The 20,672-nt window shown below is 40.4% G+C and overlaps 1 protein-coding gene and 1 long non-coding RNA gene across 2 annotated transcripts in view; one reads left to right on the top strand and one right to left on the bottom strand.

The window, feature by feature from the left end:
• LOC125614637 overlaps nucleotides 1-11,794 on the top strand; it is a 21,360-nt gene extending 9,566 nt beyond the window's left edge. Inside the window, exons 2-3 of the long non-coding RNA XR_007345208.1 lie at nucleotides 175-179; nucleotides 11,783-11,794. This is a non-coding gene — a long non-coding RNA (uncharacterized LOC125614637). The remainder of the gene's footprint in view (nucleotides 1-174; nucleotides 180-11,782) is intronic.
• LOC107160670 lies at nucleotides 6,006-11,256 on the bottom strand. The gene is given in 3 exon segments (XM_048797561.1): nucleotides 6,006-6,389; nucleotides 6,704-9,301; nucleotides 9,304-11,256. Coding segments are annotated over 3 exon segments (4,557 nt in total). The 3' UTR covers nucleotides 6,006-6,383.
• Nucleotides 11,795-20,672: the final 8,878 nt, after the last annotated feature.

Raw genomic sequence — 20,672 nt, 5'->3', positions numbered from 1 at the left:
GGTAAAAGCATGCAATGGAGGAAGGATAGCATCTTCAACAAATGGTGTTGGGAAAACTGGAAATCCATATGCAACAAAATGAAACTGAATCCCCCCTCTCACCATGCACAAAAGTTAACTCAAAGTGGATCAAGGAACTAGATATCAAATCAGAGACTCTGCGTCTGATAGAAGAAAAAGTTGGCTCCAATCAACATATTGTGGGGTCGGGCTCCAAATTCCTTAATAGGACACCCATAGCACAAGAGTTAATAACAAGAATCAAAAATGGGACTTACTTAAACTGAAAAGTTTTTTCTCAGCAAGAGAAACAATAAGAGAGGTAAATAGGGAGCCTACATCATGGGAAAAGATTTTTACTCCTCACACTTCAGATAGAGCCCTAATATCCAGAGTATACAAAGAACTCAAAAAAATTAGACAATAAGATAACAAATAACCCAATCAACAAATGGGCCAAGGACCTGAACAGACACTTCTCAGGGGAGGACATACAATCAATTAACAAGTACATGAAAAAATGCTCACCATCTCTAGCAGTCAGAGAAATGCAAATCAAAACCACCCTAAGATACCATCTCACTCCAGTAAGATTGGCAGCCATTAGGAAGTCAAACAACAACAAGTGCTGGAGAGGATGTGGGGAAAAGGGTACTCTTGTACATTGCTGGTGGGACTGCAAAATGGTGCGGCCAATTTGGAAAGCAGTATGGAGATTCCTGGGAAAGCTGAGAATGGAACCACCATTTGACCCAGCTATTGCCCTTCTTGGACTATTCCCTGAAGACCTTAAAAGAGCGTACTACAGAGGTACTGCCACATCGATGTTCATAGCAGCACAATTCACAATTGCTAGATGGTGGAACCAACCCAGATACCCTTCAATAGATGAATGGATAAAAAAATGTGGCATTTATACACCATGGAATATTATGCAGCACTAAAAAATGACGAAATCATGGATTTTGCAGGGAAATGGATGGCACTAGAGTAGATTATGCTTAGTGAAGCTAGCCAATCACTAAAAAACAAATAGCAAATGTCTTCTTTGATATAATGAGAGCAACTAAGAACAGAGCATTGAGGAAGAGCAGAAAGAAAAGATTAACATTAAACAGATACATGAGGTGGGAAGGAAATGGAGAGAAAAGGGAAATTGCATGGTAATGGGGGGAGACCCTCATTGTTATACAAAATTACATATAAGAGATTGTGAGGGGAATGGGAAAATAAACAAGGAGAGAAACGAATTACAGTAGATGGGGTAGAGAGAGAAGATGGGAGGGGAGGGGAGGGGGGATAGTAGAGGATAGGAAAGGTAGCAGAATACAACAGTTACTAATAGGGCATTATGTAAAAATGTGGATGTGTAACCGATGTGATTCTGCAATCTGTATTTGGAGTAAAATTTGGAGTTCATAACCAACTTGAATCTAATGTATGAAATATGATATGTCAAGAGCTTTGTAATGTTTTGTATAACCAATAAAAAAAATAGAACATATACAGAACTACAAAAAAAACAAAAAACAAACCAAAAAAAACACTGCTCAAGCCCTGCTCGGGGCTCCGGGCTGCTCTTCCTTGTTGAGTGTGCATGGAGCCCCAGCGCACTGGATTGGATCCTCAACAAACCCCTTTTGCTGTTGCATGAGCCGGTCTCTTGGTGATCTCTTCCTCCGACATTCACCGAACCCTTACACTTTTGGTGTGGCAGGAAAAAATAAAAGTGGGACTGACTTGAATTTAAATTACATGTAAGTTCAATCTCTCTCTCTCTCTCTCTCTCTCTCTCTCTCTCTCTCTCTGTACTGAGAATTGACCCCAGGGCCTCATGCTTAGAAGGCAAGCACTCTACAAACTGAGTTATTTACTTAGCCCCATTTTTTTTTGGGGGGGAGACCAGGGATTGAAATCAGGGGCACTCTACCACTGAGCAACATTCCTAACCTTATTTAGTATTTTACTTAGAGACAGGGTTTCACTGAGTTGCTTAGTGTCTCACCATTGCTGTCAATGGTCTTGAATTCATGATCCTTATGTCTCAGTCTTGGAAACAGCTGATATTATAGGCATGCACCACTATACCTGGCCAACTTCAATCTTAAGGGCTAAAGTACACAGCAAATTAGATCAAAGTCCATGTCAATAACGTGGTACAGTATATATATATATATATATATATATATATATATATATATATATATATATATATAAAATCTTAGTTGTTGATAGACCTATATTTTATTTAATTATATGTGGAGCTAAGAATTGAACCCAGTGCCTCAAATGTGCCAGACAAGTGAGCTACCACTGAGCCCCAGCCCCAGTCCCAGTCCCCTGGTACATTTTTTATTGTGGGCATATTGGAGATTGAACTCAGGAACACTTGATTCCTAAGACACATCATCAGGTTTTTTTTTTTTTTTAACTTTAATTAGGGACAGGATCCCACTGAGCTTCTTAGCACCTCACTTTTGCTAAGGGTGGCTTTAAACTTTTGAGACTTCTTCCTCAGCCTCTTCCACAACTGGGATTACAGGCTTGCACCAACACATCCAGACCCTGATACATTTTTAATACCTGTTTTACATAGATTTTAACCAGTAGTGTTAACTTTTTTCTAATATATGTTTGACTTGAATCCATAACCCAGAAATCAGTGAAACAGAATCTATTTTTTTATCTCCAACACTGCTTTCGGTTATGACAGTATCTGAGTTAAGATTCCCCATTAAAGAATTTACAATGTGTTGGTTTCTCATTCTGATCTCCCATATGACCTAGTGCTGTGTTTTAGAATATCTGAAACAAGGTTACCAGAGATTCCAATTTTTTTGGAGTATTTAGAAAACACCACTATCTGACTCTTGCCTTCTAGGGACCAGTTTGAATTTTAAGTGTGTAGCTTCTGAAGGGATGGACTAATTGGATGCTTTGCAGCTGGAAGGCATTTTCTGATATACTTTCTATCTAAAAGGTACTTCATTTGTTTCCTTTTATTAGATACTGTGAATAAAGATACAATAAAAATAGACATGTGGCAATATATTTAGAAAAAGTATTCCAATTCCTTTTCATATATATCCAGAGTTATTATTAGTGGATTGTATGATTTTTTTTTACCAAGAATTATTATTTATATCTTTTTATTTATTTAAAAACTGGAGATTACCCCCAGGGCATGTTACCAGTGTGCTATATACCCAGTCTCCAACACTTTTATTTGTTTATTTATTTATTTTTGAGAGAGGTTTTTACTGAGTTTCTTAGGACCTTGCCAAGTTCTTGAGGCTGGTCTTTAACTTGAGAATAAACCCCTAGTTTTTGACCTCTTATTCTCCTAAGCCACTGGGAGTACAGGCATGTACAACTTTGCACTGCTACCCCAAATTATCACTATATTGTCACCAATATTTTTACATATTTGTGTACCCTAGAATCCCTATTAATTATGAGATATTTGATTGGTTTTGTTTGGTTTGGTGCTGAGTATTTAATCCAGGGATGCATACCACTGAGACACATCCACATTATTTTTTATGTTATATTTTGAGACAGGCTCTCACTAAGTTGATTGTACCCTTGTTATGTTAATGAGGCTGTCTTTGAACTAACAATTTGTAAGGGACCAGCGAACAATGGAGGATGACCACCAAGAGACTGCCTCATGCAACAGCAACAGGGGTTTATTGAAGATCCAGTGTGCTGGGGCTCCGTGCTCACTCAAGAAAGGAGAGCGGCCAAGAGCCCCGAGAACAACTTGAGCAGGGTTTATATACATTTTTTAGAGAGGGCAGGGACTTTACATACATCATAGTCCCCTTTAGCAAATCATCATACACTGCGGGAAAATCATACAACAACTCTCAAACATGATTAGTACATTCATTGGCAGGAACAGGTCAGGCAGGGGTGATAGGTCAGTCCTAAGGCAGGGTATACATTCAAATCGATTGGTTTAAGCCCCGGGGTGCTTACGTGCTGAGCTACACGGGTCCGGGTTATTAAGCAACTAGGTAGTCAAAGCGGGGGGATTTCGACACACATCTAATGGGCAGTTCTGGGAATTATCTTAACTGCCACAGGAATTTCAGACCTTGAGTGCAGCTTAGAAACTTTACAATACCTGGTCCTTTACATTTTAACTTCTGTTTCTTTTATCCTTTCATTTCCCACTCCTTTTTCTGACTACTTTTAATCTTAATAGTGATGAATTATAATTATTGAGGGGTCTCACATTCCATCTCTGTCAGTGGAGCATATTGCTGTCTGATTACCATGAGTTTCACCTGTTCAATCTGAGCCTGGAGGAAAGAAACTATACAGTTAAGCAAACAGGGTCCTACAGTTAGTAATAGCATAAGGATGATCAAGGGTCCAGCTAGGGCCGATAGGAGTGTAGTTAACCAGGGGGACTGTGTGAACCATGACTCAAACCACCCTTGTTGAGTTTCCCTTTCTCTCTGGCACTCTTCAAGGCGTTTTCTTAATTTACTTATGGGTTCTTTTACAACTCCAGTATGGTCAGCGTAAAAACAACATTCTTCAATTAGTGCTGCACAGAGGCCTCCTTCCCTCATAAAGAGGAGGTCTAACCCCCGCCTGTTCTGCAAAACAACTTCAGAGAGAGAGGTTAAAGACTCCTGAAAGGCTGTGATAGAAGTTTCTAATGTTTTCAAGTCCTGATCTATTGCTGTTTCTGATTGGGCCATTTGTTGTGACCCCCGGATCATAGCAGCCGCTCCCGTACCTACTCCTGCAGCAGCTCCTATCCCTAATAGGATGGCTAGAATGAAGGAGACTGGTTCCCAGCGGAAACGGGTTGTTTGTCCCCCTACTAGACCTTCAAATGATTCTGCATCATGGTAAAGCACCCTGGGGAGTATTTGCACCATTACACAATAGTTTACAGAGCTGTCAAATACCTGGGCTGAAGTGCAAGGAGTTAGTCCTGAGTCGCATGCCCACCAGCTTCCCCTCTCAGGGACTAGGAAGCCCTGCGTGGTGTTGATTTCTTCTACCTGGATACATATATGTTGTTTACTTTTGGGTGGGGACCCTAGACATAAACCTGCCCCTGTCACTTCTGGGAGAGTTAACTTTGGATTTTCACCCCAACTACAGGAGGAGCTTTGTGCTTCTGTGTTATAAGTCCCATTAACTGCTATTCCTTCATAATAGGGAAGAGCAGCCGAGAGACACAGCCAGCAGGATTGGGTGAGGTCTGGCTGCGTGGAGTTCAATACCATAAAAGTGCCCTGAATGATTTCCCATGAGGAGGATTCAATACCAGTATGGGTAGAGGAAATAGAAGGTTCGGGAGTGAGAGGGTTAATGCGAGGAGGTGGGTTTGGTGGTTTGGGAGTATGTGGGAGCCTTGGCTTGATGGGATTAGGCCCGACCAAGGTTACTGGTGGGCTCCATTTAAATCTTATGGTGAACCTCAATCCATAGTCATATCCATGTACATAGAATCTCATTCCCCAAGACATTCCTGACATCCAGGACTGAGGGTGTCCTTTACCTCTAGGTGTAAAAGTTATATTTAGAGGGTTGCATAGAACTTTTGTTCCGCACTTGGTTGTCTTATATCCTACTGCATAACAGTCACGGGAGTTTAACCTGGTGTCATTCCACCCCACCTGAATTAGACTATCAGAGGAGTTCGGTTTCCAATAAACAGTTCCTGTTTTTTCACATCCCCATGCCTTGCAATAAAAATCATTTTGTCCCCCACATGATCGTACCTGTTTGCGACTTTGGAAGTCTGCAGGACAGACATAGAAATCCAATTCGGTACTGCAACCTCCATATTTTTGGTCCCCCACACTTGTAGGGTGCTTCCTAGCAAAGTATGGGGTTTGGTTGGGATTTTCTACATCTAGGATATCCCAATCACCCACAGCAAGCTGACAGATGTCTGGATGAAGGGATGGCCACCAAGTCCATAAAGGAGCTGTGTGAGATGGACCATACTACTTGCCTGGTAGGGTTTATAACTTTCCATTGTTGCTGGACAGGCTGATGAGGATTAGGACTGCTGGCTGTCAGGGGAAGAATCCATAGCCCTATACACATGACGGACACACAACTTGAGAGGGTTACCAGTCTGTTCCAGTTTCCAGCTGGATTTTGGACAGGGCACAGGCTTGAGATGGGAGGCATGGATCCAGGAAGCGATCCCATCCACTTTCACCGCTGTAGGTGTTATAAGCAGCACCTGGTATGGTCCTTTCCAGTGGGGTTCCAGGGATGACACCTGATGCCGTCTCACGTAGAAGAAGTCTCCCACTTGATATCAATGTGGGGTTCCCTCGTCTCCGGGCTGATAGGCAGTGGCCAACTGTTTCCACAGGTATCGCTGTGTTTGTTCAAGGGCTTTAAGTCTGTTAAGCAAGGGGGTGTGAAAGGAATTATTAAGTCTCAGAGTTGGGGTTAGGTCCCTTACTGGAGGAGGGGAACCATAGAGAATTTCATAAGGGGTGAGGTTACACAAAGTGGTGGAGGGGGTATTTCTTGCACGAAACAGTGCATAATGTAGGAGCATAGTCCAATCTTTTATGCTGGTCTCCAAGCTTAATTTCGTTAAGGTCTCTTTGATGGTTCTATTCATCCTTTCTACCTGTCCTGAGCTCTGGGGTCTATAAGCACAATGTAACTTCCAATTAATCCCCAAGGTCCTGGCCAATCCCTGACTTACCTGGGCCACGAACGCTGGTCCGTTATCGGACCCTATTATCTTAGGCAGGCCGAACCTTGGAAAAATGTCTTCTAGGATCTTCTTGACCACCATCTGAGCCATTTCTTTCTTCATGGGGAAGGCTTTGACCCATCCTGAAAAAGTATCTACAAAGACTAGGAGATATTTAAGTCCATACATGGCTGGCTTAATTTCAGTAAAGTCCACTTCCCAGAATTGTCCTGGTTTGGTTCCTCGTAAGCGCTTCCCTGCAGGAAGCTTGGAGTGGTAAGCATTAACTAATTGGCAGACTTGACAAGCTCTAGCCACCTGCTCGGCTATTTTTTTCCTCTGTGAGTCAGTCAATGATAAGTCTTTTCTTCGGTCCTTTAAGAGTGCCTGTAATTTCTTTGAGCCTAAGTGGGTGAGCTGGTGTTCGTCTTTGACATACAGTTGGGCTTTTTGATATTGTAAACTTGGCTCTGTAGGGTCCCAGAGTTCTGTATCTGTCTCCTCAGATGATAAGTTGCCTGAATGTTCTGGTGTGGCCAAGTCTCCTGATTGTTGTTTTCCTGGTGTGGAAAAAGTTAACAGAGTCACTCCGTTTAGGGCTGACAATTTAGCTTCCTCATCTGCCCTTCTGTTTCCAACCTCCACGGGGTCATTTACCTTCTGGTGCCCTTGACAGTACACTATAGCTAGTTCCTTAGGGCCTTGCACTACTGAGAGAAGGTGGAGGATCTCATCTCTGTTCTTTATTTCCTTCCCGGCAAAGGTTAATAGCCCCCTTTGCTGGTAAATAGCCCCGTGCACATGAGCAGTGGCAAATGCATAGCGGCTATCAGTGTATATGGTGGCCCTTTTGCCTGTTGCTAGTTCCAATGCTTACGTAAGGGCAATCAGTTCTGCTTTTTGGGCTGATGTCCCTTCTGGGAGACCAGAGGACCAGATGACATTAGCTTCGCTAACCCGCAGCTTACCATCTTGGAGGAAGCTGCTGCCGTCTGTAAACCATACGACTTCAGGGCGAGGCAGTGGCTGATCCTTCAAGTCTCATTGTATACTGGTTTCCTCTGCCAGTATGTGTTGACAATCATGAGCGACGGGTCCTGATGATTCTTCTGGCAGCAGTGTAGCCCGGTTGAGTGGAGCAGGGGGTCCCAGCATTATTCTGTCTTTGTCAAGCAAGAGGCTCTGGTAGTGGGTTATTCTGGAGTTTGATAGCCACCTGTCTGGAGGCAGACGGATAATGCTCTCCAGGGCATGGGGGGCTATAATGGTTAGCTTCTGCCCCAATGTTAATTTATCAGCATCTTTTATTAGGAGGGCTGCCGCTGCTATAGCTCTTAGGCAATGGGGCCACCCGCTAGCCACTGGGTCCATCTTTTTTGATAAGTATGCCACTGGCCTTTTCCAAGGTCCCAAAGTCTGAGTGAGCACTCCCCTTGCTATTCCTTTCTTTTCCTCAATGTAGAGAGTGAAGGGTTTTTCTACATCTGGGAGTGCTAAGGCCGGAGCAGATAGCAGCGCCTTTTTGATATTATCGAAGGCTTGTTGGTGCTCAGGGGTCCATCAGAACTGGGCATCCCCTTTTATCAGCGGGTATAAAGGGGAAGCCAGAGACGCAAACCCAGGAATCCATAACCTGAAAAAGCCAGCAGTCCCAAGAAACTCTCTGAGTTGTCTCTTATTTGATGGGGGCGGTATCTGTACAACAGTTCATTTTCTGGGCTCAGTGAGCCATCGTTTGCCACCCCTAAGAGAATAACCCAGGAAGATTACTTCTTGCTGGCAAATTTGGGCCTTTTTGGCAGAAGCCCTATATCCAAGCTGAGCAAGCTCAGATAATAGTGCTTGGGTCCCAGACTCACAGTTCTCCTTGGTGTCGGCTGCCAGTAACAGATTATCCACATATTGGAGTAGGGTGACTTCAAGGTGTGCAGTTCTGAAGTCGTTGAGATCCCTGTGGAGGGCTTCATCAAAGAGAGTGGGGGAGTTTTTGAACCCCTGTGGGAGTCTAGTCCAGGTTAGTTGGCCAGATGTTCCTGTTTCTGGGTCTACCCACTCGAAAGCAAACAGCAACTGACTGTCCTTATGCAGGGGCAAGCAGAAGAAAGCATCTTTTAAGTCCAGCACAGTGTACCATTTCCGCTCTGGATTCAGAGTGCTAAGTAAATTATATGGATTTGGTACCGTGGGGTGAATGTCCTGCACTCTGTTGTTGATCTCTCTTAGGTCTTGAACAGGACGGTAGTCCCCAGTTCCTGGCGTTCTTACTGGTAGCAGGGGGGTATTCCAGGCTGATTGACAGGGCCTTAGGACCCCAAGAGCCAGGTATTTCTGAATATGGGGCCTTATCCCATCCCTAGCTTCTTTACTTAGAGGATATTGTTTAACACTGATTGGAGAGGCAGAGGCTTTTAATTCTATTACTATTGGAGGTTGTTTTATGGCTAGACCTAACCCAGCAGTTTCTGCCCAGGCATCAGGATAATCTTTTATCCATTTCTGGGGTAGTTTGTCTGTTTGATCAGTCCCTGGGGGCGTGAAGAGTTGATGTTCATCTTCTACTGACATAGTCAAAGCCGTGACTATGGAGTTTTTACTGAAGGATTTAGGAACTCCACCTGGGGACCATCAGGGTTAAAGGTTATTTTAGCCTGGAGTTTGGTGAGCAGATCCCTGCCCATTAATGGGGCCGGGCATTCTGAGATTACTAGAAAAGAGTGATGGACTTTTCCCTTTCCTAGGTCCATAGTCCTCTTTGTTGTCCAAGCCCAATATCTACTGCCATTAGCCCCTTGAACTAAGGACCTTTTATTTGATAGGGGTCCCAGTGGGGTCTTAAGGGCTGAGTATACTGCTCCTGTATCCACTTCAAAGTTCACTGGGGTCCCCTCCACTTCAAATGTTACCCTGAGCTCGGGGAGGGGATCCGAGCCCCGACTTTCCTAGACATCTTCTAGAGTCAGCATGGCAGGCTGGCGTGGCTGCGTCTTTTTGGGGCACTCTTTGGCCCAGTGTCCTTTTTCTTTACAGTAGGCACATTGATCTGAGGCCAGGGGCAGCATTTGGCATGGTCCCAGGTATCCCTTCCTGTCTCCCTGCTTTCTAACTTCTGGCCTATCTGTGGCTGTGACCAGGACCTTAGCCAATGCTTTAGTCTGCCTTTTACTTCTTTCATCTTCCTTTTGTTCCCTTTCTTTCTCCCTCCTCTGTTCCCTCTCTTCCTCAGTTTCTCTCTTATAATATACTTTCTCAGCTTCTCTGTCTAAATCTCTTAAAGTCATATCCTGTAATCCATCTAAACATTGTAACTTTCTCTTAATATCTAGGGCAGCCTGCCCAATAAAGGCCATTGCAACAGATGCCTTTTGGTCCTCTGCCTGAGGATCAAAAGGAGTATACCTCCTATATGCTTCCATAATTCTCTCCAGAAACATTGATGGAGATTCATTAGGCCCCTGAATAATCTCTCTTAACTTGGCCAAATTAGTTGGCCACCTGGCGGCCACTCGGAGACCCACTATAAGAGCCCAGCGATAAGTGGACAGATGCTCCCTACCTTCAAAGGTGTTGGGGTCCCAGTTGGGTCGGTTTAAGGGGAAGCCAGCTTCAATGATGTTGGGAAGTTGGGTTGGTCGCCCATCTGGTCCAAGAATATTCTTTCTGGCCTCCAAGAGGATTCTCTCTCGTTCCTCTGTTGTGAAGAGAGTCCCCAGAAGTTGTTGGCAGTCATCCCAAATGGGCTGGTGTGAGAACATCAGTGACTCGACTAAACCTGTGAGTTGGGTGGGGTCCTCAGAAAAAGGGGGGTTGTTATTTTTCCAGTTATATAGATCTGAGGAGGAGAAAGGCCAGTATTGGTAAGCTTGCATCTCTCCTCCATGGCCATCATCTATTGTGGGACCATAGGGACAAAGATGGAGCATCACAGGGGCTTCCAAGTTCTCCATTATTCATCACCAGTGGGTTCCTTTAGCTGGCCCAATTTCCTCAGGGGGGAGGGGCTGCTGCTGCTACCACGGGAAGTCCCCAGGAGGGCTTGGGTCTGGCCCAATTACCTCTAGCGGCGGAGAGGCTGAGTCAGCGGCGGGAGGGTCATCTGGAATGGGTTGGGGGTTGGGGAGCATGGGTAGAGGATAAGGAGGGGGAGGAGAGTCGAGTAAAGTTAAATCCTGTGACTCAGGGAGAATGGAGGGATGAGGGGGAGGAGCGGAAGGTTTGAGTGATAGAATCCTGGGGGAAGGGGTTGGAGTGTGGGCTGGGACAAGGAAAGGCTTCACCCATGTGGGAGGAGATTCACAGAGGTCCTGCCAGGTTAAGATATATGGCTGTTGATCTGGATGGCCATGTGGCCCTGGCTGAAAGACAATATCTCTGACTTTGCGGATTAGAGGGAGGTGGAAGGATCCTTCTGGGGGCCATTCAACTCTGAGGGTGGGCCATTGTGAAGCACAGAGAGTCTGCCAGGCCTGGCATTTCACTGAAAAAGAAAGATTCTTGGCCCTTGAGCGGACATCAGTCCAATGATCAAGGGTCAGGGACAGAGGCGTGGAATGGCTTTGTCCCATAATGGGAGTTACTCAAACAGGGACAGGGACAATATAAACGCGACACAGACAAGACAAAGATTAGAACTGAGTAACTGGCAAAACCTGATGAGCTGGACACTAAAGACAGAGAGTAAACTCAACAGGAGACAATGATCAGAACTGAGTAGCCAGCAAAACCCAATGGGTTGGCAGCAGAGTCACTGAATCCAAATCAGTGGCAAAAATACACCTGAGTTGAGGGTGCTTTCATCCCCCAGTTTCCTGAGTTCTCCAAGACGTCCTTTGGGGACGTGGCCTGTGGCTTCAGGACACATCTGTCCACCACCGCCAGGGGGAGCTCACGCTCTCCGCCAGCAGCCACTCTGCCAACCCTTAAACCGAAACTAAACTGAAATCTCTGAGCGGTCGCAAGAAAAAGGGAAAAGGTGCCTTACTTACCCTGAGAGGAGTCCGTTGGGGTCTCCTTGTCCAGCACTGCTGGGATCCCGGACGAGCCCCCAAATGTAAGGGACCAGCGAACGACGGAGGAAGAGACCACCAAGAGAATGCCTCATGCAACAGCAACAGGGGTTTATTGAAGATCCAGCGCGCTGGGGCTCCGTGCTCACTCAAGAAAGGAGAGCGGCCAAGAGCCCCGAGAACAACTTGAGCAGGGTTTATATACATTTTTTAGAGAGGGCAGGGACTTTACATACATCATAGTCCCCTTTAACAAATCATCATACACCACGGGAAAATCATACAACAACTCTCAAACATGATTAGTACATTCATTGGCAGGAACAGGTCAGGCAGGGGTGATAGGTCAGTCCTAAGGCAGGGTATACATTCAAATCGATTGGTTTAAGCCCCGGGGTGCGTACGTGCTGAGCTACACGGGTCTGGGTTATTAAGCAACTAGGTAGTCAAGGGGGGCGGGGATTTCGACACACATCTAATGGGCAGTTCTGGGAATTATCTTAACTGCCACAGGAATTTCAGACCTTGAGTGCAGCTTAGAAACTTTACAATACCTGGTCCTTTACATTTTAACTTCTGTTTCTTTTATCCTTTCAAATTCTCCTGCATCATTTTTCATAGCTTCTAGAATTTCAGGTATATGCCACCATACATGACAATTTTAGATTTTTATAATAGCCATTCCAACAGCACTGCATAGGCTGCAGAAAATTTATGTGATTTATGCATTAAATCCCTGAGGCAAGTTTATGTGAAGTAGCCAGTGTAGGAGTGTTGTGTAAAGATTAGCAAGGATTGTGGAATGTGATAGACATTATTATCTAAAGTATATATATGAAGACAGGAATTGATGTGAACATACTTTATATACAAACCGAGGTATGAAAAATTTTTCTATATGTGTAATAAGAATTGTGATGCATTCCACTGTCATATATTTAAAAAATAAAACAAAAAAATATTTCTTTATATGTATTGCTGAGAATCAAACTCAGTGCTTTGCACATGCTAGCAAAGTAGTCTACCACTGAGACACAACTCCAGCCCATGTACGCAGCTTTTTATACTCTCTTTGTAGTAATCAGAAACACCTTTAAAAATTAAAATTCATTTATATCACTTTTCCTAATACAGTAATGTATTACTAACTAAACTTATTCTTAATATTTTTAAAAAATAATCTAATGGATGACTGTTATTTTTTCCAGATATTATTTTATCACTTCATTAGGGCTTGGTGAAGGGTCTTCTTTTTGTTAAGAATATGTATGTCTCCTATTATCAAATGGGTCCATGCTAAGTGTGTTGAAAATAATGATTCTAAAAGTTCACACAATCGACACAGTTCCAAGACTATAGGGGGAAGGGAAAGGACAATATTCACAACCAAGAAACCATTTCCCATGGAAGCATAGTATCAGTGTCCACCCTGGAGTGTAATCCAGATCTTTCAGTGATAAGGTTGTTTAAGAACCACAACCATAGATTTTTGGGATCCTCTAAAGTACCCTGAATGGCTTTAAATCATTTACTCTTCTTCAAATAAAATTTAGGCTACCTTATTAAAAAATAAAGCACTCTAAATAAGAATGGTGAATGAGATTTAAGTTCTGTGGAGGTACTGAAGTTGACCTTTAATTATAGTTTATAAATAGTCAAATAAGAAGGGCCTTAGAGTTGTCTCTATTTTCCAACACATGATATGGAATACTTAGATGAACTGACATGAAATAATGAAAATGCATTTCAGGGAAGTGATATCACAGAAATTTTCAGGGTAGAATCTTGGAAATGTGGGAAAAATATATTCCTATACATATGCATTTCTATAGAAAAAAAACAAGTGATAAGTACACGAGTATGAGGGTAAATTCAGTGTGCCTCATGCATTGTAGGTAGAAGGTAATGATAAATTAGTAACAGGAGATCCATAACTCTATAATTGTGGGAGACATTAATAGCAATTTAGAAAAAGAAAATATAGTTAAATCCCTTTAGATTTGCCTCTGTCCTCTGTTCTTCTTATGAATTTGATTCTGTCAAATGAGATTATGTGGGTATGGTTCTCTTTGAATTTATGTTTTCTCTTGTTTTTAGGATTTTGTCAGCTCTATCATGTAAAGCCCTGTTTTAAACTCACTTTGCAGGCTCTTTTACCACCTCTTCTGGACTGCAGAGCATAGACCCACTTCACTCATTCTGTGCAATGAATTGAATTTTGTCAATCTTTGCAAACAATGGTTGGAAGAACAAGCATATTGGAGGGTCTTTCATATCCTATATTATGGTTGTCAGACTCTGTGGGGTTAAAGGGTAGTTACTTGCTACGTTAGAAACATCTTCCCTATGAGAAGGGCTTATCTGTATTTTTTGTTTTGGAAGCCCCATAAAGACAGAAGAGAAGCATTTATGGTCACAAACAAAGGAATGCCAGAAGCCATTAGATGTGAGAAAATACAAAAAATAAAATCTTCTCTTAGAGCATTTAGAAGTAAAAAGTTTATTTCTGTTTTCTGTAAGAAAACTAAAATTTCTCTTTGGCCTGACAATATTTTGATGTTTTAAATGTGCTTGGAATTTCTACCTGTATTTTGAATTCACCTATGCCTGGTTATCCCTTACCAGATAACAACCCTCTCTAAAACTTTACTGTGCCTCATAAATTCTGGCTCCCACTGACCAAATAACAATTCTTTCTAAATCTCAGTGGCAGCTCATAAATTCTAATGTCTGGAGCTGAATTTATTCCCTGCCTTGAAATGTTAGCCATGTAGATCCTTAACCTGCTATCTGCCTTTGTATTATGATTATCAAAATCTTCTTAGCTGTAAGTACCCTAGATACCCACCTCTTTTGTACCTTTCTGTGCTGTAAAAACTTTTTCCTGAAGATCAGGGGGATGATCTCTAACATGGGATTTTGTAAGACAGAATCCTGGCCAGCTTTTGTGGACACAATACAATCTTGATTTAATTTGATTTAAAATTGTAGTTGGTGGTCTTTTCTTTGTGTTTTGGTTCAACATTAACCTTTTTTTTTAACTTCACTGTAAATAAAACCAAAGAATACAACAAAACTCCTGTAAATGAGCCAGGTGCATAATAATAGTGATTCTTTTCTGAAAGCACAGTATTCGTTATAGAAATGATATAAGCTTAAAAATTAAAAGATAGCTCAAATATCAAGGGAGTTTAGGAGTTAGAATTTTTTTTTTCAGAATACAGGTAGTAAAAGAGAAAATGTGAAGCATAAATATATTAATTAATATGCAAAAAATCAACAAAATATTTATTACAAAAAAATCATATCTACAGAAATTGTTCAAAAGAAGCAGTCTTTTTGTCAGGAATAAACATTAGGACAGAAATGGAAGCTTTGGTTCTCTTTTTAAGTAGTTTTACTCATAGTGAATAATCTTTACACTATTTCTGAATTTTACTGGTTGGAATTAATTATAATTCATATATTTGTGAAAAAGGTACTGAATGCAGAAAAATATTATTGCTCATGTTTAAATCACCTACATTATTTGATCTTTACCTTTTTAAACCAAAAATCTGCATAAAACCATATCTTAAAAATATCTCTATTTCTGTATATTAGCAACAACTGAGTTATAAAATTTGCTACGATTACTTGTCTCTTCATATACTTAAAAATTATGAATTTGCTGCTTAGCATTTAGGTATAATTTTCTATGGTGTTCTCTAGTTATTAATGTCTCTATGCCAAGTTTTATACCAAGCTATTAGTATATGCCTTAGTTACTCTGTGTAGCAACGTAGGATCCATGTCTTATTTGTGATGCTTTGTTCCCAGAACTGTGTCTAAAGGGAAATATGTATAAGATGATTATCCAGGAAAAAAATCTATCTAATATTATATTTTATTTTATATTTATTTATATATTTATGTATACATATTTTTATTATTTAGAAACACACTTTGGTCTGAAACTACAGTGATACTAGTGCATTTTAGCTTGAATTGGTTGTGAGAAACAAACTAGAAAGACTTTTCTCTTTGTTGATTGGCGATTTCTGAAATCTCAGGAACCTGGTGAATAACAGCAGAAATAAATAGGTAACTCTCTAGTTTGAGGCAGAACCATTAAACTAGATGATGTTTTGCTTCTGCTTTCTATCTTGATCATTAGAAACATACCCTTAAATTTACCTGGAACACTTTTGGAATTCTGTTCTGTTAGTTCTTCTAAAAAAAATCAATGAAAGTGAAAAATAATGCAGAAAGGTAAATAATTAATTTAAAACAATTCATTTCTTAAAATAAATAATTTTTTTCAAATTACCAAAAATTCTGAAAAGTTAGAAAAGTTAAAACTTTAGAAATAGCCTAAGGCAATTTCTCTTTTGCTCAGGACAGTAGACTATATCGCCAACTCATTCCTCTCTAGAATTGGACTGTGTGCAAATATGAAAAAAAAAGTGCTAAGATGCCCCACATGGCTTATAAGTTTTAAAACCCTGACAGGAGCTCAAATCTGCCATTTTTCTACTTTACAAAATACAAAATCTTAAATTTGTATACTTAACAAACGTTTTCAGAAGTGTAATTCAAAATGACCTAAAAAAAAAAAAAATCATTGAAGGACTGACCCACTGAACAGGAGGACATATAATATTGAAGCCCTTATATTAAATGTCTTTTTATCATTGTCAAAATTTTCCATGTTTATATTATCAATATATTAATCAAAAATTTTATGCATATAATAACACGTATCTTAGTTTCTATTTTACTCGGTCTTTTAAAAAAATAGTAGTAATTAATATTTATAATTTAATGCTCATACTTGTTAAAGTATTAAATATGTACTTTAAAAGCTATGGCTATAGCAAGTGAAAAATCCAGCCTAATTTCCTTTTAAGATTGGGAGCCATCTCGTCACAAATGCATGAAAAGTTAATTTCTGCTTCATTATAAATTACTGTGATTTGTAAACTTGCTTGAAATGCCTGCCAGTGCCTTGAACTCACCCATGTCTGGTTTTCCCTGATGAGATAACAACCCTTCCTGAAACTTTAGTAATTACTCATAAATTCTGGCTTTCCCTGAGCAAATAACAACTTACTCTAAAACTTTAGTGATTCATCATAAATTCTGATGTTGTGAACTAAACTTACTCCCTAAGTGCTGAACCATTTAGATCATTAGCCTACTACCTGCCTTTGTATTATGCTTGTCAAAATCCTGTTATTTGTGTAAGTTCTCAAGACACCCCCCCTTTTGCAACTTTTTGTGCTATAAAACTGCAGTCCTAGAGAACTGGAGTGCTGTCTTCTTTTCCCATGGGTTTCAGGAGAGACTGTTATGCTCAAATTCTGGACCCCCAAAAGACCACCAGAGACGAAGATCGATGTAAGTACCAAAGAGGTGTTTATTGCAACCTAGATCAGTCTTCCACACACACAGCAACTGGTGGCTTAGAGGCCCTGAGCCCAGGGTTTGCAGCAGTTTTATAACTCTTTGGGGAAGGCAGGCACCCCGCATACATCATAGCATCTCTTAGGAATATCACACACCTTGGGAAAATTATAAACTACTCTAAAACATGATTAGCACATTCACTGGTGGGAACAAGTTGGGTAGGGGTGATTGGTTAGTACAAGATGGAGATTCATTTGAACTGATTGGCTTAGGCCATAAGAGGAGTATGTGCTGAACTATATGGTTTTCCAAAATGTTATCAATCACCATAAACTACTGGAAGGGTCATTTGGAATCCCAGGTATTTTCCCTGTCTCATGCTGATTTGTGGCTGCTAGGGGGTTTCTATGGATCCCCACCTACCCTGACTGAGCCAGCGACACCAGGCACAGCAAATCTCTCCTGTTATTTGTAGATAAACAACTCAGCAGGGTGGGTATGAGCCTAGGAGTGCTCTGTGTGTCTTTCCAAGGACAAGAGTCATGCCCCCTTCCTTGGACAGTCTTTGCTCTGAAGTAGAGGCTGGTTTCTCACCTTGTACCTTATGTTTTTATTTTTTAATGTATTTTTTTTAGCTGTAGCTGGACACAATACCTTTATTTCACTTATTTATTTTTATGTGGTACTGAGGATTGAACCCAGGGTCTTACACATGGGAGGTGAGCACTCTACTGCTGAGCCACAATCCCAGCCCCTTATGTGTTGTTTTTATTGGTCATTTTTACTTTAGGGGGTTTCTTCCCAGTTCAAAGTTCAATATGTCACCTAAAAAGAACAGAGATCAAAAAAATTAAACAAAATTTGATAGTGATTGTCACTATTTTATATTAAATCCTGAATAATATACAAGCATATATAATCCATAAACTGAAATGACCTTTTATGTAAGTTTAAATAAAAATGTTCTGTTGGTTGGGTTATTTCCCACTTAAGGAAAAAAAAAACCTTGCCTTAAAAATAACAGCAGCCTGAGACTATGGGGTACATTTCTCAGATTAAAAAAAAAAATCAGCACTCCACGACCTGAGATTCTATCCCTTATTCATGCCTGGTTTGGATAATATTCCCTGTCACTCAAAAAAAGGGCTCACTTCTCTCAGATTCAATGTTCATGATCTGAAGCCCCTTCCAATCAAGAGTATTTTGTGGGAACTGTCCAATCCTGTGTGTCATCAGGGAGGAGGAGGGTGGGTTTTCACTTCTTATCTCCTGAATCCTCTGTTTTTGCTATTTGGCTGGACTTCAGTCTCACACTTCAGATTCACAGGTTGTTCTGCTATGCAGGAGCTGAGGATCTCAAGCCCAACTCCTGAGAACCAGGCAATTATGAGTGTGCATTGGCCTTGTGAGGGAGGCTGGGGGAGAAAGACTATTGGAACCAAAAGACTGGCTATGTTAAAAACAGGAGCTAGCAGATTGGTACTCTGGGCAGTCTCTGGAGTCTGAAGGCTTAAGTCTTCCAATGGGCCACTATGTCCTCAGTCTTACTGGCCAACCAGGTGGTGAACATGTCAGTGGCAGAGACACTTTGCTGCCTTCCTTATGCTCAAAGGGCATCCTCAGTGTCTGCATAAAATACTATGTGGCAGGTGTGTTTCTGCAGCCCAGATGCTGGAGATTGACAGGTGGAATAATTATCAAAATTAAATCTCCAAGGGCCGTTTTTCTGCAGGAGAGGAGCTATCATTTTGGGGTACCAAATTTCCTCTTGAGCTAGCTAATTTTCATTTTGACATTCTTTTATTTTTACTTTCTTCATTATTATTATTTTGTTAAATTAGGTGAACTGAGGGATACTGTACTACTCAGCCATATCCTTGGTAGTGAAGAGAGATTTACAGATAGCTAGTTAGTGCAGTTAGGTAAATTGGGTCTAATATCCAGTAAAATCAAGAATGAACACTATATTGAGAATGGAGTCCAGGAAAAGGGGAATTGAAAATGTTCCCTAGGCCCTGAGCCCATCCCATGGAAATTTTAATGAAGCAGCTCACAGAAAACAAGGAGATGCTAATCCAAAAGCCCTTCCTGCCCAGATTACTCCTTCATCCCACCTGTCCTCCACACTTTGGGCCTTCCCAACTACATTCCATCACTGCAAGATAACAGAACAAAGGACAGCAGTGTGCCAGGAATGCTGGATAGCTGAAGGAAGACCTTAGCTATAAAAAAGCTAAGGAGACCTTAGCTTAAAAAAAAAATCTGTTTCGTGAATTCTACCTCTTGGATCCCCTTTTTCCTCTGGGGAGAAGTCTTTTCTACTGTTTTTTTTAATAAAGCTTCTACTTTCCACTCTAAACTTGCCTTGGTGTACTTCTCTGGTGTTATACTTCAGCATTGGGGAAGCAAGGACTCTTCACCAGTAAACAGCCCTAACAGGTTTAAATTTATTTTGAGAAAGGTTTTATCTAAGTTGCTGAGATTATTTTTGTTATGGTTTGATTTATCAAGACTTTGCTATTGCAATAAAGCATACTGTTTTTACATAAATATTTTTTTCATATGGGGATCTTATTTATATTGTGATTCTTTGATGATTATTGTAATATTATAATTTCACAATATATATGAATAGTAGGTTATGATAAGTTCTTTTTTGTTCTTATAATTGAAAAGGTCTTTGGCTAAAGTTACATATAACTTTGTAGATGAATTTTAAAAAATTATGGCTTGGTTTCTTACTTCATTTAAAGTAAAGCTTGTTGATTTTTTTTATTATTATTGCATTATTGTTGTATTTAATAGTCAGGTTTATTTTGAAATAACCATAAAAAATGAGAAATAATTTGCTCCCTTTCAGTATCCAGTAGTTCCCCTTTCCCTATTCTCCTACTTTCTTCTATTGTATATTTATTTATAGTTTTTTTTTAAATTATTACTTTATAGAATACACATAAAAGTAGATTTCACTGTGATATATTCATATTTATACATAGCAATTTTGGTGAAATATACTGTGGGTTAATTTGAAGGAAAATTATCACTTTTATAATGATGAGTTTTATCATCTATGCATGGGATGTATAATTCAGTCTTTTAAGTGCTTTTTGTGACATTTATTTTCTCATAAGTTCTACATATTTTGTTTCTAAAAATGTACACGTGAAATACCAGCTGCATAAGGCACCTATGTAAAATTTATACACAGTGTTTTATGCTATTTTTTAAACTGGATATATTATGAAATGTGACTGGACCTAGCGAACATTTTTCCTACAGATTATTATATATCTCTTCCAAGATGTATATTGTACTGAACCATGCCCTTGGGCTTCAAGTGTTTGAGTGACCATTGCATATTTATATGTTATCATGATCACATATGCTCTAATTTCAGTAAGTCTCTGTGATGGGGAGTATCGTGTATACTCAATAGTAAAATAGTTTCCACAAATAGATACTAATTTAAACTTCTTTTGAGTGAATGATTATTTATTTGTTTTAAATGTTCATCAATATTACTTAATTTTTCCCATGTTTGTTTTTTTATTTTGTATTTCTTAATTTTCTAAAGATTTTGAATTTTT

This window comes from Marmota marmota, unplaced genomic scaffold (assembly GCF_001458135.2).
Source record: "Marmota marmota marmota unplaced genomic scaffold, marMar, whole genome shotgun sequence".
NCBI lineage: Eukaryota > Metazoa > Chordata > Mammalia > Rodentia > Sciuridae > Marmota > Marmota marmota.
This window is presented reverse-complemented; position numbering and strand designations above follow the sequence as displayed.